This window comes from Myotis yumanensis, unplaced genomic scaffold (assembly GCF_028538775.1).
Source record: "Myotis yumanensis isolate MYYU_CA2020_CCGP unplaced genomic scaffold, mMyoYum1.0.hap1 SCAF_3, whole genome shotgun sequence".
NCBI classification, from domain to species: domain Eukaryota; kingdom Metazoa; phylum Chordata; class Mammalia; order Chiroptera; family Vespertilionidae; genus Myotis; species Myotis yumanensis.
In genome coordinates, this window is record NW_027223754.1 from 28,780,156 (window position 1) to 28,808,014 (window position 27,859).

The window sequence follows — 27,859 nt, forward strand, 5'->3', positions numbered from 1 at the left end:
GGAGCAGAAAAGCAACAGTGTGGAGAAAACAATGACCAGGCAAGTGCCAATCCTTCCCCCACAAGAAACTGTGTCCTCAGGAGAAAATCTCAGGTCCATCAGTAAAGGGAAGAGGAAGAGGTAGGAGTTAAATTGACCAACGCCAGCAGACTCAGAGGAAAGGAAGAGGAACAGGTGTGGCAGACTGAGAGGGGGTGGGGGCGGGGAGGAGAGAGGCGGGAGGAAGGGATTTGCTTTTGGTGCCAGGAACAGGGGGTTGAGACTGCCAGGGTTTCTGAAATTCAAGTGAGACCCTGAGTTCTCTGCCAGGAGCCATGACATCAGCAATGAACACACATTACAATTGTTCTTCTTCTCCATGATAAGCAAAATTGGGATTCAAAGGGACAGCCTAGGTTAAATTCCGTTGTTGCTTTTTCTTTAGTTGGATTCAGAGCTCTCCAGTCTCTTCCGGCTCTGAAGTGCTAAGATTCTTCAGTTCCTCTGCAGTAGCGCCTCCTTCGGCCACCTGCCTCCGCCACCACAGCCCACCTCTTCAGAGCGAAATATAAATTAGCATTTCCATCCCACTCCTGCCCACCAAGCTGGACCTGAAGGTCAGTCAAATGCTGAATCACTTAACTATTATCCTCCACCCCACTCCAAAATGCACAGCGCAGGAACTGCCACCTGCTCACGCCGAGATGTGCGGTTCTGTTTCTCGCTGAATCCAGTATCTCACTCCCCAATTACAATCCTTCCTAGAAAGAAGCAGACTGAGCCACAGCATCTGCTCTTCTAATCCATAACCTGCCTCCTTCAGTCATCATCTCAACTCTTGCTTTTCAGCCAGAAAAATATTAAACCTATTCTAGAACAGGCACAAAAGTAAAACTGCCTGGAAGAAAACATTACATGGTTCCAAAACCATTTTTAACTATTTGCTTATGTCCCACTTTCTGGCGCTGGTGGCAGATTTGCACTGGGTTAGCTCTGGAAAGCATGGACTGCGTTCTCTCACCTGCTGCATGGTGGACACTGTTCACCAGGACCTGATGGGGACACCTAACAGAGGCTAGGATCTGATTTGTCAGGAAGCTGCTCCCTATTATTTCTTGTTCTTTATGACAAAGTCTGAACCAGCGAGCCGCTGCACTGAGCGCTTGCTTCTCTTAAACAAAGCCTGTGCTGTGTTTTAACTGCCCCATGTCCGCCCTCCTCCTAGCCTCAGCCCCTAAAGGGGAAGCCATGGGTGTCAGAGGTGCTGCCCATCCAACCCTATTCCCCAGGGTGAGTCCCTGCTGCCCACCGCCCACAGGATTCCTCTAAATTCTAGCCACGGCAAGCTGCAGGTGGGATGGGCAGAAGTCTGCCTACAGAAAGACTGCAGTAGAGGCAGAGAACAGGGCCAAAACAGGCCGCGTGGTCCGGAGCTCTCAGTGGTGAGCCAGCGTCCTCTTCATGGCCGGTGGGTCCCCCACACCTCGTCTCTGGCAGCCTGTGACTCACTGAACCCCACCTCTGACGGCCTGCCTACTTCACTCCTGAGTTCAGGTCCTCACAAGGAGCCGACCCCCTTGATCACACTCGGAGTGAGCTCTGATCAGACCAACTACTCAGGGCCAAGAAGCATGTGTCAGAGGCCCAGGCCTGAGACGAACTCCAAATTTCTCCAAAGCCTCACGTTTTATTCTTCAGAACCCATCTAAGAGTTGCCGGGGCCAGGCCGAGCACGTGATGCATCTGGTCCTTTAATCTTTGCTTCCCTGAGAGAAGAGTATGCCTGTTACCTCATTTTATAGACGAGTCGCCAAGCCCTGGAGAAGATTCTGCCTGAGGTCACAGCACCGGAAGCGGCAGAGCTGGGACTCAGAAGCAGGCAGCGTCGGTCCACTCGAAACCACTGCCTTGGTCCTCACGCAGAAATCGTTTCCAGAACACCCAGGGCCCTGCGGCTCCGCGTGCACTCGGCACCGAGGCCTGGGGTTTCTCCTGAGAGTAACACCACGACAGGAGGTAGAGACATCTTCTGCTCCTCTAATATACTGATTTTATTAGCTAATTTTAAAAGTAACAATACACTAATCTGACTTCTCCACTGGAAAATTTATTGCAGCATACTTTTTTCCCTTTTACAACAAACCTAACTCTCTTTTTAACAAAAGCAAAGTCATCTAAGGCCGGGAGTTTGCACAAGGACCAGTGCTCCTCCACAACCGCCACGGAAGGCCCCAGAAGCCTGCAGAGTCCAGGGTCTGAAGGCTGCGCGGGGTCCGGGTGGGTAGATGGCAGGGGACGAACAACTGTGACAAGAACAGTACACCGCCACCATGGGCCCTTTCCCTTCCCAGGGGGAGGCAGGGTTTCTAGGACCATGGTCCACACCTGTCCAGACCTCACTCCGACAAAGGCCTATGAGCTGGGGCGGACAGGGCCACCATCGTGGCACGAGAGGTCGGGCCTACGGTCATCACAGAAACCCACCTCCACACTACCCAGCTCCTATCCTTTCCATCCCCAAAGTCAGACTTGGCCGTGCAGCTCCCATAGGAGCCACTTTACAGTTTGTTAGGAAAAAGAAGGGGTTACATCCGTGGGGGGAAGGCGTCTCTACAGTCCCCACTTCCGGCCTGGAAATGCTCTGCAACACCGAAGTCTACAGACAGGATTTCTCCAGAGTTACAAAACCCCATGAGATTGTTCAATGTTGTGACTTCCCTCCTACCCAAGCTGTGTGGGTGTGTGTGTGTGTGTGTTTTGGGGGAGAGGCACCTCAAGGCATCATAAAAGGAGAATCAAACACCCAACTATTCCATAGCCATCTTAACTCATAGGCTACCTATTTGGATAACATTAAGGCAAACCTTTATCTTTTATGCTGCACATCATTTCAAACAAGGTATCTAAATTTAAAAAACAGATTTTTCAAAAGAACTGCTAAAGTTATAATAACTTCAAAAAATAAATAACGTCTTTATCTGGATTAATCGAAAAGTTCACCAGGTCAAAGGTAAGTGTGGCTTTTTAACTGACCCCCCCCAAACTCAGCTATGAGACAAAGTTAGAGGTTGAACTCTCACATACATATCTCCCTCCTCATCCCACTTCCCTTCTCTGCAAAACAGGATTTAGGATCTATCAATATAGGTGGCATAAGATATTTTCACTCAAACCCTGATTTTTCTGAAAAGCAATTGAACCAACAGAAAAATAAGACCCATAGTAGGTACTCCAAGTCATTAATACTTTTAAACAAAGGAAGTAAGATATTATGCAACAGCTAAAAAGAGCTCATGGGCTATACTTAGGCTGCACTGTAATCATTTACCCAAGAAGCTACAAGAATGCACACTACTACTGTGAACTCGAGCCTCAGAGTTTTGATGATTACACTGAATAATGATGAACAAATATATACTAATCACTCAAGTGAAGAAAAACATTAAAATTACCTAAATACTATCTGTCTTTAATGTTAAAATCCAAGGCTTATATTGAGGTGATTTTATACTTAACACTCTCGCCGAATGACAAAAGCAAACAATTGTTAACATTTTGCTGTGAAATGAAAAACTGAACTTTAATATCCTTAATATATAAAGAGTGGATGCAAATAAACATGAAATAAACACCTGAATAAAGAAAATGAGCAGAGGGTATGTTCATCCATTCACAGTGAAACATTGTTTTAAAAGGAAAATATTCAACTTCTAAATAAAAAAATGCAAGCTAAAACAAAATGCCATTTAGTATTTCATCTATCCCATGAAGCAATCCCGTGGGTTTGTAAATTATCACCTTATCGAATTCAATGTTGAAAAGAGAATGTTAAAATGGGCTCTCACCTACAATCTGATGGAAGTAAAAACTGGTACAATAATTTTGGAAAGTAATCTGATAATCTCTCAAAGATACAGTGCATATACGTGCTGCATCACACACACACATCCATCCATGCACACTCATGCTTATCCAGGCACGGCCATAAACATCCACACAGAATTACACTTCCAAGAATTTATCCTAAGATATCATCATGGAATTGGGCAAATTTGAGATTTAACTGGAAACTACTGGCATCCCCAACATTGGGAACTGAGGAATTAAGGCACATCAGGATGGAGTAAGGGTTGTGAAATTACTTGATATTCTCCACTCTCTTATAAGATGCTGATTTCTTTCAGGACTCTCAGGTAACCCACACATCTGTGCTCCAGAAAGTTCAGCAGCGTGCTATCCAACACTCAGATGTGCTCATTTCTAAAAATCTCTTTATGCCCCTCGTATGTTATTAAAAGCCTGGGGCAAACAAGTAAGTGTTGGCAAGAATGTGGAGAAAAGGGAACCCTTGTGCATTGTTGGTGGGAATGCAGATTAGTACAGCCACTGTGGAAAGCAGTATGAAGTTACCACAAAAAATTAAAAATGGAGCCCGGCCGGTGTTGCGCAGTGGTTGAGGGGTGACCTATGAACCAGAAGGCCACGGTTCGATTCCAAGTCAGGACACGTGCCCGGATTACAGCCTCAATCCCCAGTAGTGGGCATGTAGCAGGCAGCGATCAATGATTCTCATCATTGATGTTTCTCTCTCTCCCTCTCCCTTCCTCTCTGAAAACAATAAAAATATTTCTTTTTAATTAAAAATGGAGCTGCCTATGCCCCAGCAATTCCACTTCTGGGAAGATATCCAAAGAAACCCAAAACACTAATTCGAAAGAATATATGCACCCTAAGTTCACTGCAGCGTTATTTACAATAACCAAGATTTGGAAGCAGCCCAAGTGTCCATCAGTAGTGAGAGGATAAAACAGCTGTGGTCCATTTACACAATGGAATACTTACTACTCAGCAATAAATAAGGAAATCTTACCCTTTGCGATGTTCTATAAGGGGACACCAGAGTGCACAATTCATGGATGGATCTGGAGAACATTATGCTAAGTGACATAAGCCAGTCACAGAAAGCTAACATCATATGATTTCACACATATGTGTAAACTAATGAATAAAATGATCTAACAAGCAAAATAGAGCAGACTCATAGAGAGCAGGCTAGGTTGACAGCTCTCAGGCAGAGGGGGACGGGGGGTGGGGCTGGGTAGGGGGATGCTGCAAAAAAGAAAAAAAAGAGAAAAAACTCATGGACACAGACAACAGTATGGTGATTGCTGAAGGGATGGGGGTAGGGGGAGGTGGAGGAGGATAAAGGGGGAATAAATGGTGATGGGCAGAGTCTTGACTTGGATGGTGAACTCAATACAGTATACAGATGATGTGTTGTGGAACTGTTTTCCTGAAACCTGTATAATTTTGTTAACCAGCATAACCCCAATAAATCAAGGAAAAAGGGGGGGGAAAAAGTCTGGGGAAAATGGCAAACAATCTAGAAGGTTGCATCAGTGTCTTTAAATGTCTTTTATGTTCTCCATCCATTTTACAGAAATCAGAACTGGATATTATGAGTATGGTTTATGTAGGAGACTCAGCAACAGTGGACCCATCACCTAGAAAGGACTTTCACTCTATAGGCAAAGGAGTGGGCAGGGAGTGAATACACGTTTGAATTTAAAACGATGTGTAAAGGTATGCATCATTTTTTAAATATATATTTTTATTGATTTCAGAGAGGAAGGGAGAGGGAGAGAGAGATAGAAACATCAATGATGAGAGAGAGAGTCATTGATTGGCTGCCTCCTGCACGCCCCCTACTGGGGATCGAGCCCGCAACCCTGGCATGTGCCCTTGACCAGAATCGAACCTGGGACCCTCAGTCCACGCAGGCTGACGCTCTATCCACTGAGCCAAACCAGCTAGGGCGGTATGCATCATTTTTATCATTTCCCATTTTAACTCACTTTTTCAAGAACTGACCATCTATAATTTTCCGACGTGTCAAATAAACATATAGCTGCCAAAAATAACGTGGTTAAAAAAAAGTGACTGACTTGGGGAAATACTGACAATACATTAAAGAGAAAAGGGCCCTGACCAATTTGGCTCAGTGGATAGAGAGTTGGCCTGTGGACTAAAGGGTCCCAGGTTCGATTCTGGTCAAGGGCATGTACCTTGGTTGCGGGCACATCCCCAGTAGGGGGTGTGCAGGAGGCAGCTGATCAATGCTTCTCTCTCATCGATGTTTCTAACTCTCTAGCCCTCTCCCTTCCTCTCTGTAGAAAAATCAATAAAATATATTTTTTTTAAAAGAGAAAAGGAAGATTAAATAGAATATACAGTACATTTACATCTTTGTAAAACATGCCTTTATTAAATATGACTAAATAAAAATCCAACAGGAACATACTATAAAATACCAACAATTCATCTCAGATACTGGCTGATGATATTTTTCCTTCTTTTTACTTTCCGGAACTCTCTAAGTTTTGTACAATTAACATTACTTTTGTAACAGAAGAACTTTTTCAGTACCTCAAACTCTCTACTCATGGAAATTCTGCTAAATGTACATTCCAATGATTGTGACAGAAAAGCTGGTTGGTGTGACAGGACTGTCATTCATTAAAAACAAAACTCACGGTTCATGCTGAGCTGCCACACACAACAACCTGGGAATGATGAGTTCCTCTGCAGAATGAACCATGAAGCAGGCCAGCACACCTGTCACCTGTCACCTGGGCAGGGGTGGCACAGGACAGAGCTGAGCCGCGGGGGCTGTGGAGACATCGAGCTCTGGAAACTGTCTGGTTTTCCGACTTTCAGGCAATGACCTTCTGGGCTCTTGCCTAGCGGAGATAGTCACTGTCTCCTTTTCTTAGACCTTTGGGGATGTGATGTTATGTAAGGGACACCAGGGTGCACAGTTCAAGCATGTGTGTTAAGAGATGCTGCATTTTAGAACCTGAGGATGCAAAGCAGTTGCATTCATCCCATCAAACAAGCATTCCCTTTAAAACTGGATCGTGCAAAAACTGATGTTGATGAACAGGGTCCTAAGCTCAAACAACAGACCCTGACAAGAAGAGGTGAACACAACTCTTCATTCTAGAGGTTCCAAATCACCTGTGGCAGATCTGAACGGCACCCGTAAGCTGCAACAACTGAAAAGCTAGTCAGCCTCCAATACAAGTCCTCACGCAGAGTCGGGTCTGCAGGAGTCGCAGGCAGTCAGCAGGGATTTACTGACGGCCAACTCCTTTCCAGGCCAGGTGCCACGCAGACACAGCAGCCATACTATTTGTGGCTGATACCCTAATAATGGTAATCATTTGGGTTAGGAGGTGCCTGAGGGTCAGCCAAGGCCAACACCCCACATCCCAGATGACGTACATCCCAGAGGTCTTGTGCCCTCAGCAAGGATCCACAGGGTCATGAGAGGTGCAGGCCATGTGCCACCTCTGACCCATTCCTGGTCGCTCTTCCCTAGAAATCCAGTCCCTCCTAAACAGTATGAAAACGCAGGCAAGAGAAGCCAGGTGTCAATGACAAATGAGAATTTCCTCATTGTTCTAACTGAAAAATATTAATTTATTAAATACCAAGAGAGAAGACCTCTTTGAAAAGGCGATGATGTGAGGAAAACATCATCTAGAAGTTACACAGCAAGTGAGGCTATGCATCAATACCACAGGCGAATTTCCTAATTGTTTCACAACCAACTCTGAAGATAATTTTTTTTTTTTTACACAGCAGAAGGACAAAGCTAAAAAAAAAAGCTGATTATACGAGGGAAAAAGATATCCCTTTTATCTTTTGAGTTTTATAGCAGGTGTTTGTACAATACCTCTTTTAAAGCAAGATGCTTCAGGGCAACACTTTTAATTAAGCTCTATCTTTCTGCTGTTTAATACCATCTCAGAGTTCTCCATTTTCATTCCACGTAGAGAAAAATTAACTCTAAAACATGAAAACCCTGTTGCAAAAACAAGCACACCATCATGGATTTCTTCTCTATTTAAACCTGAGTGACTCGGGCTAAATGTACCACCCTCTTAATCTCCGATGTGAAGCTGTTTCTTTATGAGGGCAGGCAAAAGAAAAGGCGGTACTAAATGAGTGACTTAGTGTCCATTCCCAGAACTCACTGTATCGGGCAGGCAAAAGAAAAGGCGGTACTAAATGAGTGACTTAGTGTCCATTCCCAGAACTCACTGTATCAAAGACTGGCGGAAACAGCAGGTTATTGCCATGCCAGGTTTATTTCTTCAGCCCTGAATTTCATCACCGAGGTCTAGGTCTGCAAAACGATACTCAGGACATGTATTTTTAGATTAGCTCATTAGTCTCCTATTGGTATTAAACCAGGCCTCATTATAGCATCCCTCTAAAGCTTACATAGGATGCCTTTTTCGTTGGTCTCCAGCTCTCAATAATACAATTTAGGGATTTTTTTTTTTTTTTTTCCGGAACACAAGAGGACCCACAGAGCAGCTTTCAAAACTGAGGCCCATCACTCTCGCTGGTTTGGCTCAGTGGATAAGGAGTCAGCCTGTGGACTGAAGGGTCCTGGGTTTGATTTGATTCTGGTCAAGGACACATGCCCGGGTTTTGGGCTACATCCCCAGTAGGGGGCATGCAAGAGGCAGCCAATCAATGATTCTCATCATTGATGTTTCTATCTCTCTTTACCTCTCCCTTCTTCTCTGGAATCAATAAAAACATATTAAAAAAAAAAAAAACTGAGGCCCATGGACTGTGAATAAAAACCTACATGGCCACCCTCCCGGCCAGGAGCTGTCCCAGTACTGCCCCCACCTTAAGATCATGCTGGCATCTGCGGTGTCTTCCTCCCTCAGGAGGGCCTCTGGCCAAGTGCTCAGGGCTAGTGGCCTGGGGTCTGGGTCAGGACTCACTGGGCACACCAGGCTGTCCCTCTGCTCTCACACCTGCAATGTGGAGGGGTGGGCCCAGGAATACCCACCACAGTCTGAACCTGCCACTCAACATCTCTTGGCAAAAGCACCCTTATAATTTAAAAAATCAATTATCTAGCTCTCCGCTCTTTACAAACCTTCATGATACTGGACAAGGATGCGAATGCGATCTTTCCAGTGGGGATGGCGGTGACACTGTTCCTTCTCCTCCTCCTTCCCGGGGCCATGAGGAACTTCCGAAACTGGAAGCTGGGGACACAGGCTCTGCCTGTGACCTTGAGAAAGAACTTGAACCACGCTCTGGGCCACACTCCCTCACCCACTGACTCTTCTAGCTCCAGTTCTAAAAGAACTACGGCCGCTACGCAGGTCCTTTATCTTGTAACTACAGTTTTCCAAATAGCAATAGCATCAAACTGCTCATGGGGACCTACAGATTGGATAAAGATGGTGGGGAAGGGGAGCAGCCCAGGCAAGGACACACACAGGTGCCCACACATGAACAGTCATGTCAGATGCCATCCACTTTCTACTTCACGCAATTACAACCTTTAATACGAAGATCTAACCATTATGACGTTTATATTTCCTTTAAAGTTTACTGTTGCCTTAGAAGCTTTCCTCAGTGCTGAAAATGTAACTGCACTCTCAACAAGGCAAACCTTCCCAATCCTGACCTGTGCTCATGGTAACTGTGGTTGGCACAAAACAAAACTCACAGACACCTAATTTTATAAATCAATAAACAATAAACTACATTTTTCACCTATGAGGGTGACAAGACCCCATGATGGAGAGAACAGGCCCATGGCTGCGGGAACACAGGTCCACGCAGTTCCAGGGCAGTGACTGAAATGCATGCTGCCATGTCCTTTGACCTGCCATGATTCTCTCTACAGGAACTGAGAAAAAACATTCCAAGATGCACATCTAAGGATGGTCCCTGGGCTTCAGGTGTGAGAACAAGGGACAGCCTGCATGTGGCCAGTGAGTCCCCAAAACACACACACACACACACACACACACACACACACACAGGGCCACGGGATCTTGTGAAGGCAATGATGGAAGACCCCAGAGAAGTTTAATGACCAATCAGTATTCTTTTCCAGGCTGCACTAACCCCCACCAGGATGTTGGCAAATACAAGAAGTGGCCCTCGGGCATCTCAGGCCTGGGGAAGGGACCACTGTCACTGTGTAGGCCAGTCCCCTCAGCAAGGACATTCTTGCCCAAATACCAATAGCAGCCAATATTTCTCTTACATTAAATTTCTGGACCTAACCCCAAAAATTGTTTCTAGTGGTCAATTTTGAGCAACCACGCTTGGGGTCGCTGTAACTTCCACAAAGTGTGTCCATGCTGCTGCATCTTCCCTTCTCTGCTTCCTCCCCCTCCACACCGCGTATGAATAGTGAATATGAACTTTACTATTGGAATTCTTCACCTCAAGCACATAATAACTTAATTCAAATAAGCGAATGTTGAAGGCAAGAGTGAAGGCTCTGATGGCCTGTGGCCTGCTCTCATCTTTGCTTCTCAGGCCAGACTGGCTGGCTTCACCGAGACTGGCAGGAGTGGGCGTCTCGGGTCCTCGAGCAGCCTGGGCTCCTTCCACCCTCTCGCCACACCTCCCCAGGCACCATCTCCCTCCTCTGTCTGACCAGAGTAAAACCAGAGAAGCAGGAGGACAGACAGGGCTCACCGTGAGGACGCCTAGTGGCAGCCCACTCATCCCTGCCATTTTAAACACACATCCTAGCACACCTCCCGCTGAAGAGACACACTCTTGAAATGAAATGTTAGCTACTGATCATCAAGGAATCAGACTCATTTTCCGATATTTCTGGGAAATGTGGGGTTTTTCTAAACAAAGGAATTACAGTGTTTTGTCTAAATATCTTTTTTAAAAATACACAAGTATTTAATCTGTGTTCTTGAAACAGAAGACATAAGGTTTACAGTTGGTGCCAGAGTACAATATGGGAGCCCCACTTCCATGCTCTTCCCTGATCCCCACACACCACCTTCGCTCTCTTCCCCATCCTCTGATTTCAGTGAAGACGGCACTGCTTTTCTGAGAGGCCCCCAACACCTGGCCCCGCCACTCGGCTGTATCCCACCAACTGCAAGCTTGGTGAGAAGCTCACTGCTGGACACAGGCACTCAACAATGGCAACAATGGATGCGTGAACCGAGGAGCGCACGTGACCATGACTTCGGGTGTCTCCACCTCTAGCCCACACACCAAGAACTGAGGCAATGAAATACCCACAGGAACCAGTGGGCCAGGCTCGTGTACAAGTCTAATCTGAGGTGCATCTACAACAGGACAGGAGAAAAGCTCCAAGTCTTTCCAGAAGACCAGTTGGCATCAGGCCCCTTAGACCAAAGACACTGTTCAGCAGGTTAACCTGCAACAGTCATCCGTGCCCAGACAACCCCCCACGGGCCTAGTGTAGTGCAGCTCACCTGTCAGGACAGTCATGCTGCCCCCTGACCTGCTGCCCCTCTGCAGGCCCTGCCAGCCCAGCCCACTTCCTCTCTTCCTCAAAGGTGGCTCCTGTCCTACCCACGCCCACCACTCCTTCACGTCCAGTCAATGGGCTCACTCCTGCCCAGCCATTTCCCTGGCTACATCCCTAAGACCTGCTGGTCGCCCTGGACCTCCACTGGACATAGAAAGCTGCCACACCACTTTTCCTCATCCTCCTCACCAAAATCTGACAGGCTGACCCCTCAAGTCTCCTAAGTTTGTCCTCCTCTATGACCCCCAAAACCTAAGTCCAGCCCCCTCCAGTCTCCCTGGGCCCCAACAGCCTCCTATGGAGCCCCCAGAGCTCTGCAAACCTGGGGTCCTAGGCTCGGCTCCCACCTGGGATTTTGATCTTACACCCATAAGGCTCTGCTCCCACCTGGGATTTTGATCTTACACCTAAGAAAAACTGAAACACCACTGCTTAATTAAATTAACTACTTCTCCTTTCCCCTGCAACACGGCTGCCAAAGTCATCTTTCCAAACTCAAATGCCACTCGCCTACTTAAAAAAAAAATAAGGTTAACTAGAGAAAAGGCCAAAGGAAAGTAAATGCCCTTACTTGACCACAGTCTCCATTTCCAGCTTGGTCCAGCAGCCCGGGTGGAAGCTGGCTGCAGCCACTCCTGACATCACCCAGCTCTCAGGACAGGGAAGGCCACTTCCCCTCTGTATCTCCCCTTGCTGTTTCTCAGCCTGAACTACACACCCCATTATCATCAGAGCGCCCAGGACCAAACATCAGCTCCAGGGGAACCACCCCACAACCCAGACAGCCCTCAGCTGCCCCTCGCTTTCCAAGGGCTGCTTCTCCAAAAAGAGAGTGAACGTCAGAAAAGGCTGTTGAGGAGCCTTTCTCCCTGCACCCATATGGCAGGGGCCGTGACTGTCTCTGTACATCCTCCAGAGGCCAACAAGGCGTCAAAGAGAGTCTCCCCTCTCCTCTAGTCGTTAATAAAAAAGAACAGGTAAACTGGGTTCCCGGAAGCACACAACCCCAGAACTGCACGCGCTCTTACAGAGGCACTGGGGTCCAGCGGCACCCTCTGAAAGATGCCACATTAACCTGCTCCTGGGCACATACTAACCTCTCTTGCCTCTCTGGGGAATACATGGGCAAATGCAATTAGAGATGATAAAAATCAAGCTAACGTGATATACGGATTACGACTTCAACTTAAAACACAGCGCCCAGGATGCAACTGTGTGTTCATACACACTCTCCACCAAATCAAACCCAGCGCTGGAAGACAGGAGCCAAGCGTGAAAGCACGCCCAACAGTCGGTGAGAGCATGGGGCGCTCTCAGGCAGACTTCTCAGAGACTATGAAAACCTCTGAAACGATGAAAAAGGCATAATGCCTATTATTGGTTCCACAGATCTGGACACATTTTGACTTCCTCTAGCTGTGTTTCAGGTAGATGTAGTGCACCTGAGCTGTAGTTCCACCTCTGTGCAATAAATCAGTAAATAAACAAACAGCCTCTTCTCACTAATGTTTACAGGACCATGCATTCTAAGAAACACTGAAGGATAGAACTGGGGTTTCAGTGACTTTAACTGACTATATTACAAAGTGTAGTAACAACTACAGAACCAATAAAACGGACTATGTTTTTAGATCTAAAGCCAATTTCTTGGAACAAGTTAAAAAAAAAATCATTGAATATATTCTATTGTTTCATGACAAATACAAAGCAAATTTTTTACATTTCATTAATCACCAAATTCCATTTTTCTGAGGAAAAAAATGTGGCCAAAACAGGGTGGGTTTTAAACGGCAGGAGTACTTTGTTGATCAAAGCTGAATTAACTTCCTGCGCTCTCCACAAAGCAGGTACACAGGGGCATTCTGCACACAACCAGTCCCCCTGGTCCCAGCCCTCCATCTCACTGAATTCAGGGTGGCCTTCAACAAAGATATTCAAATTTCTAAGTTCATACAGTCTGAAAAGATGAAGGAAAAGTCAGATGATATCATGTTAGCCTCATGCAACATCTGTCATTGGTGCCAAGGCTGCAAAACCCAGGTGTAGAAGCAAATCACACACATCTCTGTAAAAGCTATGAGTTATTTCATCTCTTTCACTTTTATCCCGTATTATTTGCTTTAAAAGTCTGGTAATAAACAGCACTGCAGTTTGTGTTGTCATTCTAAAATAAAGTGGGAAAGCTACAAAGAATGGAGGCAAATATCTGCCTGTAAAACCAAGCAAATATACTTACATCTTTTGCCATGTTATCAGATCCGTGAAATCAATGCTATAAATGTTCACCCTCCAGAGAAGAAAAATGATTTTTCTGAAGGAAGGAAAAACAGAAATGAGTAAGAATGAGAAAAGAAGTTAATAAAATATCAACATTTTCCCCAGTACCAGCACCAACCATCCTGACTGCCTCTGCAGGTAGCAGGCACTTTCCTTTCTAAACCCACACTCCATCCTCAAAGCGCAGCTGGGGGAAAAAAAACCCACACCTGGGATTTTTGAAAGTCATCTAAATGAACGAAAATGCATCCAACACCAGGATGCCCAGTCCCGCTCCCTGCAGACCCCCGTCCACCCCGAAGCCCACACAAAGACTCCGGCACGGCACCCGGTCGGGCCTGGGACCCAGCCTGCGCCCGCGCACCCAGGGCGCAGCTGGGGACCCCTTGCCAACGACTGGAAGCAGCCCCTCTGTCCCTGCGCAAAAGCGCACCCCAAGGAGCGCCCGGGTCCCTCTGGCTCGATCCCCTCGCCCACTCGGCCGGCCGGTAACTCTGACAGGTGGGCTTCCGGGGTCCGGCCTCCGGCCTGTCACTAGGCCGCGGCCGCCTCGCCGCGAGCGCCTCCCGCGCGCCGGAACCGGCAGTCGGGCAGGCCAAGTCGGGGTCAGCGCCGCCCCCACGCACCCCGGACCCCCAGACCCCGTGCGCCCGGGCCAACCCCAATCCCCCCCGGGTGCAGGCGCCGGCGCTGCTGCTCCGCCGGAAGGCCACCTGCAGGCCCTGCCCGGGACCCGGGACCCCGACCCCACAGCCGGGTCACCTGGGAACCCCCGACGGCGGCGCCCAGGACTGGGGGCAGGAGGCGGGAGAACCCGGAGAGGCGCGCACACGCGGCGGGGAAGTGGGACGGGGACCTGTGGGCGCCCCGCGTGTCCGCGCCCCTCCCGGGACCCCGGCCCTCTCCGGCCCCCTGCCCGCCGCACCTGGCTGACGGTCGGCGCGCGGACACGCGGGGACAGACACGAGGGCGCGGAAACGGACACGCGGGCGCGGACACGCGGACACGGACACGCGGGCGGTCCCGGCGCGCACTCCCGCCCGGGGTCCTGCCCTGCAAGGCGCCGGGCGCGGGGCTCACCCTGCCGAGCGGGCGTCGGGCGGCGTGACGTGCGCGGCGCGGTGACGTGGGCGGCAGCCCGGCTCCCGCAGCGCGCCTGCGCGCGCGTTTTCGCGCCTTCGGCGCCCTCCTCCTCCTCCTCCTCCTCCCGCCGGGCGGCCCGCGCTTGGCTCGGAGGGGATGGGCTGCGCGTGCGCGTGTGTGCGCGCGCGAGCGGGGATGGAGACCCAGGGACTGGCGCCGGGATGCGGCGTTGCGCGCGCGGGGGAGAGGAGCCAGTGCGGTGTGCACGTGTGCGCACACACGGAGGACAGGGGCCGGGATGTGTGCACCTGTGCGCACACGGAGGACACGGGCCCAGGTTGCGTGTGCATTTGTGCGCACAGGGGGCAGCGTGTGTGTACACTTGTGCGCACATGGGAAACGGATGAGAGTGTATGCACACGGGTGTGTGTGCACCTATGAGTATGCGCACATGGATGAGAGTGGGAGGCTGTGCGCATGTGTAAGTGCAGAGAGGAAAGGGGCCCCCAGCTGTGTGCCGGTGCACACGGGTGTACTTGCTGGAGTGTGTGCACACGGGCAGAAAAAGGGTTGATTTTGTGGCCACGGGTATTTATGTGCATACATGGAGGAGGGGGACCGGTGTGCCCACCTGCAGGTGTGCGCACTTGGAGTGGGAAGGGAGGCAGGGTGTGTGAACACGTGCAGGTTGTGTGCACGCAGGAGTGTATGTGTACTTGAGAAAGGCAGGCAGGGATGTGCCCATGGGCATGTTTGATTGAGTTCCTGTGTATGTGCACAAGGAGAGGAGGGCGCACGTGAGTTCAGATGCTTGGAGGAGGCAGGGAGTGTGCGCACGCAGCTTGTAAGGCCCTGCCCATCTGGCGCTCTCCTCTCCCGGTCTGGCCCTCAACCTCTACACCCACGCTCCGCTTCCGCGCAGATTACCCGCGTCCTCCTGCAGAAGGGTGCTGGGAAGGGAAACCAAGCAGCCAGTTTGCTCCTTATGTGTGAGACTGATGGGCCCTGACTTGTGCCTCTGCAACCCACCACCGTCAGGGTCAGGGCCTTGCGCCCCTCCCCACCAGCTTTTTGAAGGGGCTGGCGACCCAGAAGAGGGTGGGCGGGTCCTGCGAATCCAAAGTTCAAGGCTGTATCAGGGGTGCTGTGCTGAGAGCTCAGGCTTAATTAACGTTTCAGAGGACAAGCACAGAGCAAAGGCCTCTGCACTGTATGGGCAACATGTTTGCTGCATTACACCCCACCTAACATGGTTTCACAATTTAACCAGTTTATGCTGATCACACCCACTCCGGCTTCTCTTATGCACCATTTAAACTGTTAACATCTTAATCAGCATTGGTTTCTTCTTGAAGACAGCAAAAATCTTCACATTCTTTCCCTGATCAACCTACAATGGACACTTAGAGAAACATGGGTGGTGGCGTGATATGGGGTGAATAAAAAGCTTACAGAGGGCTGGCTGGCCAGCGTGACTCAGTGATTAAGCATGAACCTATGAACCAGGAAATCTCGGTTCAATTTCCGGTGGGGGCACATGCCCAGGTTGCTGGACTCAATCCCCAGTGTAGTGTATGCAGGAGGCAGCCGATCAATGATTCTCTCTCATCATGGATGTTTTTCTCTCTCTCTCTCTCTCTCTCTTCCTTCATCTCTGAAATCAATAAAAGTATTTAATAAAGAAGAAAAGCTTACAGAGAGGGAAAGTCCTACACATCCTAACACCTTATTTCTCTGCTGGTGAAATGTATACAGCTCTTCACCCATTAGCAGGTCCCCATGATCCCCATGATATCTGAACCTGCATTCCTTCGTTTTGTTCCTCACGTAGTCATATGTTCCTAGTTCCATTTTTCTTTCACAGGAATTCCTTGTTTTTGACTGTATTTGAATATTCACCCCCAGATAGCAGCTAGAAGACCTCCTGCAAGCCCTTGGACCTAAATGCACAGAACAGGAAGCTGGATCTCAGCGTTCGGAAGAAATGGAGGATCAGAGTACAGAATCTTAAACCTCTCCCTGCAGATTCAAGATTCCATAACTCGACAATATTTACACTGGGTAACTACCTCAAATATTAAAAAAAAAAATCTGCACAAAGATCACCATAGTGAAATATTCTGAACTCTCAAGAGCTATTGGGGAGAGAGAGAGAGAGAGAGAGAGAGAGAGAGAGAGCTATTGCAACAATGGAAGCTCATTGAAACTGATTTGCTTGGAAAAGGGGTAAAAAATTGTTCCTTTTGGCCTCTCAGTAACATAACCCACAATGTTCAGTTTCTGTGTTACAGTTCTCTCTAAATTATTTGATTGAAGATCCAAATATTTTAGACACTGCCTTGTCTTGAAATCTCTAGACTAGATTGCAGAAATGCAATTTCTTGATGAGTAATAGTCCCATAACTTCCTGTATCCACCTAATCTTTCCATCTCCAATCTATATCTGTGGGGAGGTTGTTCAAGGGGCATGACTTAGTGATGTTTTCATTTGGGTATTGACTTGATCCACTTCCTAGTAGTTGGCTTTCAGCCCCATATTATTGTCCAGGATACCATGTGAAAATGATTCTGCTCCAGGTTTTATCAAAAGAAAGTGATAAGTCCTTTCCAGGAAAAGTCCTCAAATCCTAAGAGCTCTCCCTCTTTGTGTGTCAGCCGTGTTGAGTCTCAGAGCTGATCCAGATTCTTCTCCCCAACCCCTTAAACCAGCGGTTCTCAACCTGTGGGTCGCGAACCCTTTGGGGGCTGAACGACCCTTTCACAGGGGTCGCCTAAGACCATCGGAAAACACATATATAATTACATATTGTTTTTGTGATTAATCACTATGCTTTAATTATGTTCAATTTGTAACAATGAAATTGGGGGTCACCCCAACATGAGGAACTGTATTAAAGGGTCTCAGCATTAGGAAGGTTGAGAACCACTGCCTTAAACTGTCCTTTAAAGAGAGAATGAAAATTTTCTAATCCCTTGAAAATTTTTATTCTAAATCTATTTATTAAATATCCAATTTGTCTTTGGTTCCCCCCTCAACACTGGTCTCTTCTCCAGCCATTTCCTGTTTTCCATCTTCTAGAGCAGTGATGGCAAACCTTTTGAGCTCGGCGTGTCAGCATTTTGAAAAATCCTAACTTAACTCTGGTGCCGTGTCACATATAGAAATTTTTGATATTTGCAACCATAGTAAAACAAATATTTATATTTTGATATTTATTTTATATATTTAAATGCCATTTAACAAAGAAAAATCAACCAAAAAAATGAGTTCACGTGTCATAGGTTCGCCATCACTGTTCTAGAGTCACCACGGCCATGGTGTCATTAAGAGGTGGGAGGACAGGGAGGGTGACAAGGGCTCATGGAACTTATCAGAGGGGAGGAATGTTCCTGGATATAAACAAGTGACATTTTCTCTTTCTTTGGTGAAATATAAATAAAGGCATCTTTAGAAAGCTTTATGTGTATCATAAAAGATAAGCAAATCTGTAACTTGCTTAACCTCAAAAGATAAAGCCCTGGTCCTCTCTCCAGAAAGACCACGGCTTCTAAGCCCTATCTACAGAGAAATTCTGCAGCCCTTACCCCACCACCTAGACCAGGAAGACATCTTTATTCCTCTCTTACTTTCCCTTGCATCATGAGTCCTTTTGAAAATTTCCAGTCAAATCCAAAGTCCTCTTGGAAGAATGTCCAGCCCTTGACCCTCTTGCATTATGATGCTTTTAATATCATGCGTTAAAGACTTGCGCAATCATTTACAGGCTGCACCGCAGTCCTTTGAAAAGCACCCCTTGGATCTAACAAATTCTAGCTCACTCAAAATACTCTAAATTTCTTTTACAAGTCTTGACTGCTACTTAGACACTTCTTGTTTGCTTTTTATCTGAAATGTTCTCTGGCTTTTGCAAAGAAAGAAATCCCTTTCATTCCTTTGTCAACTCCACAATTCCTCTGCAGTGGTCTCAACCTTCCTAGTGCCGCGACCCTTTAATACAGTTCCTCATGTTGTGGTGGCCCCCAATTTCATTGTTACAAATTGAACATAATTAAAGCATAGTGATTAATCACAAAAACAATATGTAATTATAGATGTGTTTTCCGATGGTCTTAGGCGACCCCTGTGAAAGGGTCGTTCGACCCCCAAAGGGGTCGCGACCCACAGGTTGAGAACCTCTGCGCTAAAGTGTTACTTCTTTGTGATTTCACATTGTTGTGGCTAAAATGACATCAAGATGATTTTCTATGGAATCCTACAACATAAGGTTGAAAGATCCCTGTTTTCCTTATATCATTTCCTTCCTCAATCGAATCTATTGACCATCAGCCAGGAGTAAAAGCAGTACCAGGAGCCTATTGCACAAGTATAAGATATGACTTTATGTACAACCTACTTCCTTTGGTCACTTCTCTGCTACCTGTCCACTTACAGATTCTGAGGACCTCAGTGCTCACCTCAAGCTGAGATGAAAGAAAGTCAGAGACCTTGGATAAGTAAGTAACCTCAGCCCCTCAGGCTCAAATTCCTTTAGCTTTTTTTTTTTTTTTTGAGAAATAAGTAGATAAAAACTGTTCTTTGATGAAAAGATAAACCACAATTTCAAAAGCTAAAGGGATTTATCTTTCCTGCATTCCTTACCTGGGAAACATTTTTGAGCTCCAAATACGTGCCAGATAGTAGTCTGGGGGCTGATACTGTACAGATTAATCAGATAGAGATTGCTCAGAGTCAAACAGGGGAGACAACTTGACATACAAATGACATAAGGAGACAAAACTCTATTCATAGCTGGGAATGGGGATTGTGGAAGCATAGAACCAGGAACAACTATTTTCCCGTGCAGGCAGAGAAACATTTCTCACAGTTCTGGAGACTGGAAGAACAAGGTGCTGGCCTGGTCAGGTTCCAGGCAGGACCCTCTTCCAGACTTGCAGATGGCCACCTTCTCTTTTTACCCTCACATGGCAGAGAGAGCACGTTAGCTCTCTGGCCTCTGATACAGGCACTAATCCCATTCACAGGGCTCCATCCTCACAACCCAATTACCTCTGAAAGGCCCCACCTCCAAACACTACCTGTATTCAAGGAAAAATAAATGTCACTCTCTTCTAAGGTCTTGGCCAGTGCCCCTGTAATCAGAGAAAAACAGAAGAAGTTGGACATGTGTACCTCATGTATACATGGGAGCTATCCAGGGGAAAGGGAGTAACTCTCAGAGGTGGCCTAGAAGCCAGGCTTAAAAATCATCTTCAGCTAATCAGAAAGATGATGGGGAGGTGACCTGGAAGGGTAGGTAAACTAGAGTAGGTTTTGTTAAGCAGATTTCAAGCTCCAGCCTTTTCCATTGATAAAAGTTTCTTGGTTTAGTCATTCACCTCCTCCTGGTAAGGAGAGAGAGACACCGTGACAAATGGAGATTTCCTTTAAAAATGTAAATTTCCTTTACAAAAGGGTAACTTCAACTCTGTGTTCAGAGTTTCTCCTGCCGCTCAAAATAATCCTGTGCCAAAGAGGCACTGTTCTGGGGTGACATATTCTGCTATCCTTCCTGCCACATTGGGGATTAGATTTTAACTTATGAATTTTGAGGGACTGCAAACATTCAGACAATAACAGTCCCATTGGCTTAACCGGGAGCCACACCTGGCTCTAAGACAAGGGTGGGGAACGCCCAGCCCGCAGGGCCTATAAGGCCAAGCAAAATCATTTGGTCTGGCCCTGCCAAGGCATCTGGGGTGAGTTAATTAAATGTTTGGCCAAATATAGCAGGCTAATTTTTAAGTTGATAAATGTGTATGGCTTGCAAATGATGTTATAACTATCCAAATGGCCCTTGGCAGAAAAAAAGGTCCCCTAACCCTGCTATAAGGAATGCTAGAAATATAGTCATTTTTCTGGGTGCTACAACTACCTAAGCATTTGAAGGTCTATAAAAGAAAGGGGCAGAGAGCACCTATTGGAAGACAATTAGCAGTTTCTTCCAAATGATGAAGAGAGATTTATGTTTCAGAGGAATAGGTCCCATGGCAGTAGGGAGAAGAGATCGGAGAGAGATATGATCTGAAACCGGACATTAGTTGGAAGGTGAGGAATCAGGGGGCCTGTTGACCCTGGCCAGCACAAACTGAGAAGGGGCCACAGGATCAGGGGTTGGCTGAGGTCCGGGCTCAGAAGCAACACCAGCAAGGGCTGAGGAAGCTACGCTGACCAACCACGAGAGCTGGCTGGGGCAGCAGTGCTAAAGCAGACAGTGCCTAGTGTTATGCCCAGATTTCAGGATCCCCAAGAAACCACATCAGGGAGCCAGCCATGTCCGATGCAAAAGCATAAGAGTCTTTATTCGAGCTAGCTCGGCTCCCCCACCTTGCCGACACAGCAGCAGGAAGCAGAGAGAGATAACTCTGTGTGGAGACTGGTTATATAGGGGGAGTTGGAGTAAGGGGAGGAGAAAGGACTGTGCTCTGCTGATTGGCCAGGCACAAGTCGGTGTCTTGTTCCTGGGTGTGGCTAGCAGAGGCTTAGACTTCCGGGAAGAAGCTCCTTGCCAAACACGTCGCCAAGGTAAGATGGAGGACATAGACCTTACCCTGGGGCAAGGTGGAGGGCGTAGCCCTTACCCTGGGGCAAGGTGGAGGGCGTGGCCCTTACCCTGGGGCAAGGTGGAGGGCGTAGCCCTTACCCTGGGGCAAGGTGGGGGGCCTGGCCCTTACCCTGGGGCAAGGTGGAGGGCCTGGCCCTTACCCTGGGGCAAGGTGGAGGGCCTACCCCTCGCCCTTTCACCTAGATGCAGGAATGGCTCTAAATTGGGCCTGACTGGAGTTACTATTCCAGAGTCTAAGTCCTATCAGGGAGGCTTGGAATGGGTGAGTTCCCTCTCATTCTCTAGCTTCTGGGTCTTCCCGGGTGAGGGTGGCCCCTGCCCCAAAGCAATATTTAATGAGGGCAGATTCCCTAAATATAGGGAGTTGCTTCGGATACCAACAGCCTCCAAAATGCAAGCTTTTATTACAGAGAGCTTCACTAGGAGACCTGAGGGTCTGTGACGTATGGTGGTAGTGACGATCAGGGGTCATACCCAAGAGCCCAAATCTACAGGAGTTGGAATGGATGATCCTGAGCTGGGACAAGGAAGAGTCAGGTGTGGGCAGGCTGAGCAGCTGGGGCAAAGAGTGCAGGACAGGGGTAGTTTTGCAAGAGCATTTCTGACAGTTGGGTTCCAGGTTGAGGAGGACTATGAAAGTCAGACATCAATAAACTGTTCAAAGTGCAAGAGTAACGCTCGTACAAGCTCAGGGTTAAGATGCACCTGTGGCATTGGCAGCATATAGATGCTGGGATGCTCTGGGAGTGGGAGTTACCAGGAGAGAGCACGGAGAGAGAAAAAAGGTGAAGACTGAAGACAGAAATCCACAGCTCAGTGTGAACTTTGTTCTAAGAGGAAGACAGAGACACCCAAGAAAGAACACTGTGCTATTATTTCGGTTGCTGCCCCTGCTGGAGTCCAATCCCAGCGGGTCCAAGGGTCCCCAAAGGTGTGGATGGAATCGGCGAAGAAGGAATGACACGAAGACAGCCTTCAGTTGATCAGCAGCCTAGTCAGGACCTCTAGCCAGGATCTCCAGCCAAAGTTCTGGTCGGAGTTCTGGTTAGGAACTGATGAGGATCTGATGTTTATTGTCTTGTTACATCCGTATTTATACCAGCCAATTTTAATCCTGTCAATTTCTATTACAAAGGTTAGGGCGTTTCTTATCTCCATTCCAGCGAGTAAAGATTATGTAGCTTAACTACCTGCCTGACACTTAATTAAGGGGTTGTATCCCCTCCCTAACCTCAGGGAAAAATCCCCACCTGGGGAAACAACCTTTCTCAGAGAGGTGACCTTGGTTAAAACACATGGCACTAAGGAGAGCAAACATATTAAGAACAATATGCTATATATGCCAGGTCCCTTGAAACATATGCTGTGCAGATGTTTCTTTCCTGCAGTGACTGTGTCAAGCAGCAAGGATGGACTGGCTTCCGGCATGCCCCATTCCATCCATTCCCTGTATGGCTCTGCCCTTCCCTCTACCCTGTCCCTGACCTCTAGGAACTGCATCCCTCTCCCATGCTGTCCACTTGGATTCAGCCAATCAGAGTCACCAGGAAGAGGAAGAGGCCCCTGAGGTATATTACTCTCTTCCTACTTGGCCACACTGGGCAATGTATGCATCCCTCTCTATCCACTGCTCCTGTCAGGGGAGCCCCCTCTTCCAAAACTCTAGCTCTCCTCAGGTCATTAAGCCATGCTTCCTGCCCGTGCTCCTCAGACTCGGGGTGAGTAAAGGCTGCCTGGAGATGCTCCTCAGCTCGTACAGGAGTCATCAACCCCGCCAACACCTGCACACTAGTGCTCCTGCCCACGTCCATTCACAAAACCTCTGTCATCTACTCCTGCCAGGACCATGTTTGATTCAAACTCTAAACATAAAAAGTGGTCACTAATGACATGGATCGACTTACAGAACCAAGAAAGGATATGTTTCCAAAAAGAGGGAGCGTTCAATAGTGTCAAATGTGTTACAAGGATCAAGTAGAATGAAAGGTGACCAGAGGGTATTCAATGTGGCAATGAGATAATTGCTGATATTTAGGAGAGCAGCACAGAGGGGCAAAGAGCAGGAAGCATGTCCTAAAGAAGGTCCTGAGGGATGAGGACACAGAAGGGAAGGCAGCAAGCGGGTCTTGCAGGAAAGGGGTGGTGTTCCGAAGCTTCAGGTAAAAGCAGTGTAGAGGCAAAGGGTTTGGGGGGCATGAAGAACCTGAGCGTTTTGTAGGCTGAGTGGAAGTGACTAAAGAGAAAGAGACCAGCCCTAGGGCTCAGTGGATAGAGTATCTGCCTGTGGACTGAAGGGTCCCAGGCTCGATTCTGGTCAAGGGCACATGCCCAGGTTGCGGGCTCGAACCTCAGTAAGGGGCATGCAGAAGGCATGGATCCTTTCTCATCACTGATGTTTCTCTCTCTCTCTCTCTCTCTCTCTCTCTCTCTCCCCCCCCCCCTCTTTTTCTCCCTTCCTCTCTGAAATCAATAAAAATATTTTTTTTTAAAAGATAGAAAGAGACGGAAGAAGAAAGAAAAAGGAGGCATGACTGATGGAACTAGGACATAGGGGAGTCAGAAAGAGACAGGATGAAGGGAGGGCTAAACTGAGAAAGTCTGTATTCTGACATCAGTGGGAATGATGAGGGCAAGTCTAATTATGTTTTCTTTCATACTAGTGGCCTGCTGCATGAAATTCATGCACATTAAAAGGGAATTAATTAGAGGAAATATTTTAATATTGCTATTTGCCCTTTCTCTATAAAGAAGTGTCAGAGATTAAAGAAAATTAGTAAAATGTATATGAAAATCTTCCTTCTGTCAGAGTTTGGGGCACGCCACAGGAACCAGAGTCAAGTCCCCACCCATCCATGTGCACCTTGAAATCACGCGAGACCCAGACCTGGCCAGCCTCACCCCCATTGGGATAGATCCAGACTCGGCCGCCCACCCCCCCCCCCCCCCCGCCCCGGCACCGTCAAGCCCAGCTGGGTGGTAGGGCGTGGCCTCCTCAGGCCACCTGGCCCCATGCCGGCCCGGGGGGCGCACCTTGAGGTCCCCTGGCTCAGGTCAGAGGGCATGGCCTAAGGTTCCCTGTCAAGCCCCACCAGGCGGGGGGTGCAGCCTCAGGTCCCCGGCCCGGCACCAGGGCAGGGGGCACGGCCTGAGGTCTTCCGTCAAGCCCTGCCAGGCGGGGGGTGTGGCCTGAGGTCCCCCATCAAGCCCTGCTGGGCTGGGGGCACAGCCTGAGGACCCCCATCAAGCCCTGCCAGGTGGGGGCCACGGCCTGAGATCCCCTGCCAAGCCCTACCAGGCAGGGGGCGCAGCCTCAGGTCCCCTACCCGAGCACAGCGCCACGAAGCCTCAAGTCCCTGCTGATTGCTCGTTAAGGCTCGTTACGGGAACTTGGCCTCCACTGTGGGCACAGCCATCTTGTGTTATGGAATCCTTGCTTCTGCTGTGGGTGCAGCCATCTTGTGATGGTGTGGTGGTCAATTTGCATATGCCCTCTTTATTAGATAGGATAACCTATGAAATTTCTCTAAAATTGCCATATGCAGTATTACATAAGACCTTCCATTCCTTCTTTCCTCTCTACACTCTTTTTTTAAATATATATATATATTTTTATTGATTTCAGAGAGGAAGGGAGAGGAAGAGAGCAATAGAAACATCAATGATGAGAGAGAATCATTGACTGGCTGTCTCTTGCACACCCCCTACTGGGGATTGAGCCGGCAACCTGGGCATGTGCCCTTGACCAGAATCAAACCTGGGACCCTTCAGTCCGCAGGCGGAGGCTCTATCCACTGAGCCAAACTGGCTAGGGTTCCTCTCTACACTCTTTAAACCCTCCCACACCACAGATACTTTATTTTTCTCCAAATTTAGGTTTGCCATTCTATGACTAGAACACAAATTCCTTTGGGGAAAACCATTAAAATCCTGGTTTCATGGACACCCTCATATGCCATTGGTGGCACTATTAATTAGCACAACTACTCAGTAAGGCAATTGGGCAATGTAATTAATCCTTAAAATGTCATTTGATACAACCCATCATGAACTCATGACTCCTCTGCCAAATCAGCTGCTCTGCCAACATCCTCTTGATCAGGAAATGAACTGTGTTCACCTAGTTATTCACACTAGAAATTAGGTACAAGTCAAATACCTCCCTTGTCCTCACTAACTAAAATCAGTCACCAATGTGAAATATCTTGAATTCCTCTACTTTTCCCCAATCTCCCCTACCACCAGCCTGGCCAAGCTACCATCCTCTTTGAAGAGGGCTATAAAAATAACTCCTATCTCTTCTCCCTTCCTCCAAATTGTCATACTCTGATATATAGTTCACAGCCAGTGTGATGTTGTAAAAATGGAAATTAGATCATACTACTTTTTGCTTAAAATTCTTCAATGGACTGACCTGCTTCTGGGTTGATGAGAAACTAGGGGTCACCGAAATAGACTCCAAGTAAGACTTATTCTTTAATGCGTTGCTATCTCACAAAGTGTAGGCAATGTCTCGGGGACCTAATTCTGGAGACTGTTCCATGTGCACTGGAGAAAAATGTGTATTCTGCTGATGGTGGGTGGAGTGTTCTATATATGTCGGTTGGGTTCAATTTGTTGTGCAAGTCCTCTGTATCCTTGTTGACTTTCTGCCTGGTGTTCTATCCATTATTTAAAGTGGGGTATTGAAGTCTCATATTGTTGCAGAGCTGCTTATTTCTTTCTTCAATTCTGTCAATGTTTGCTTCATATATTTAGAAGGACTGATGTTTAGTGTACACAGCTGACTCTTGAACAATGTGGGGGTTAGGAGTGCTGACCATGCGCACAGTCAGAAATCCACATATAACGCACGTTAGCTCTCTGCTTATGAGGGTTCCCAACTACTGAGTTGAGCCTCAAACAACATCGGTTTGAATTATGCAGGTCAATTGAACTGTGCAGTCAAAAAAAAAAAAAAAAAAGCCACGTAAAAGTGGACCAGTGCAGTTCAAAGCCAAAAGGAAGACAAGCAATCCAATTTAAAAATGGGTAGCCTAGCCCTGGCTAGTTTTGGCTCAGTGGATAGAGCAGTGATGGCGAACCTTTTGAGCTTGGGGTGTCAGCATTTTGAAAAACCCTAACTTAACTCTGGTGCCGTGTCACATATAGAATTTTTTTTGATATTTGCAACCATAGTAAAACAAAGACGTATATTTTTGATATATATTTTATATATTTAAACTCCATTTAACAAAGAAAAATCAACCAAAAAAATGAGTTCGCGTGTCATAGGTTCGCCATCACTGGGATAGAGTGTTGGCCTGGGGACTGAAGGGTCCCAGGTTCGATTTCAGTCAAGGGCACATGCCCAGATTGTGGGCTCAATCCCCAGTAGGGGGCGTGCAGGAGACAGCTGATCAATGATTCTCATCACTGATGTTTCTATCTTTTTTTTTTTTATGGCTTGGTCTTTTTTTGAAAAAAATAAATCTTTATTATTCAGATTATTACAGTTGTTCCTCTTTTCCCCCCCATAGCTCCCCTCCACCTGATTCCCACCCCACCCCTTGCCCTTACCCGCACCCCCCCACTGTCCTCATCCATAGTTGTACGATTTTTGTCCAGTCTCTTCCCGCACCCCCCACACTCCCTTCCCCCCGAGAATTCTCAGTCTATTCCCTTTCTTATGCCCCTGATTCAATTCTATCCACCAGTTTATTTTGTTAGTCAGATTTTTTATTCACTTGATTTTTAGATTCACTTGTTGATAGATATGTATTTGTTGTCACTTTATTGTTCATAATTTTTATCTTTACCTTTTTCTTCTTCCTCTTCTTAAGAATACCCTTTGCCAGAACCGGTTTGGCTCAGTGGATAGAGCGTCGGCCTGTGGACTCAAGGGTCCCAGGTTCGATTCCGGTCAAGGGCATGTACCTTGGTTGCGGGCACATCCCCAGTGGGGGGGCATGCAGGAGGCAGCTGATCGATGTTTCTCTCTCATCGATGTTTCTGGCTCTCTATCCCTCTCCCTTCCTCTCTGTAGAAAATCAATAAAAATATAAAAAATAAAAATTTAAAAAAAGAATACCCTTCAGCATTTCATATAATACTGGTTTGGTGGTGATGAACTCCTTTAGCTTTTTCTTATCTGTGAAGCTCTTTATCTGACCTTCAATTCTAAATGACAGCTTTGCTGGGTAGAGTGATCTTGGTTGTAGGTTCTTGCTATTCATCACTTTGAATATTTCTTGCCACTCCCTTCTGGCCTGCATAGTTTCTGTTGAGAAATCAGCTGACAGTCATATGGGTACTCCCTTGTAGGTAACTAACTGTTTTTCTCTTGCTGCTTTTAAGATTCTCTCTTTGTCTTTTGCTCTTGGCATTTTATTTTTTTTTTATTTTTTTATTTTTTAATTAAATCTTTATTGTTCAGATTATTACATTTGTTCCTCTTTTTTCCCCCCATAACTCCCCTCCTTCCAGCTCCCACCCCACCCTCCACCCTCACTCCCCACCCACTGTGTTCATCCATAGGTGCATGATTTTTGTCCAGTCACTTCCCGCATCTCCCACACCCCTTTTC

The 27,859-nt window shown here is 47.4% G+C and overlaps 1 protein-coding gene across 1 annotated transcript in view; it reads right to left on the bottom strand.

Annotated features, from left to right (window-relative positions):
• Positions 1-14,685, bottom strand: part of TFDP1 (transcription factor Dp-1) — a 48,183-nt gene extending 33,498 nt beyond the window's left edge. Inside the window, exons 1-2 of the mRNA XM_070408541.1 lie at positions 14,538-14,685; positions 13,572-13,646 (exon numbers count right to left, since the gene is read on the bottom strand). Of these exons, the coding sequence (XP_070264642.1) occupies positions 13,572-13,583 (12 nt within the window). The 5' untranslated portion in view covers positions 13,584-13,646; positions 14,538-14,685. The remainder of the gene's footprint in view (positions 1-13,571; positions 13,647-14,537) is intronic.
• Positions 14,686-27,859: the final 13,174 nt, after the last annotated feature.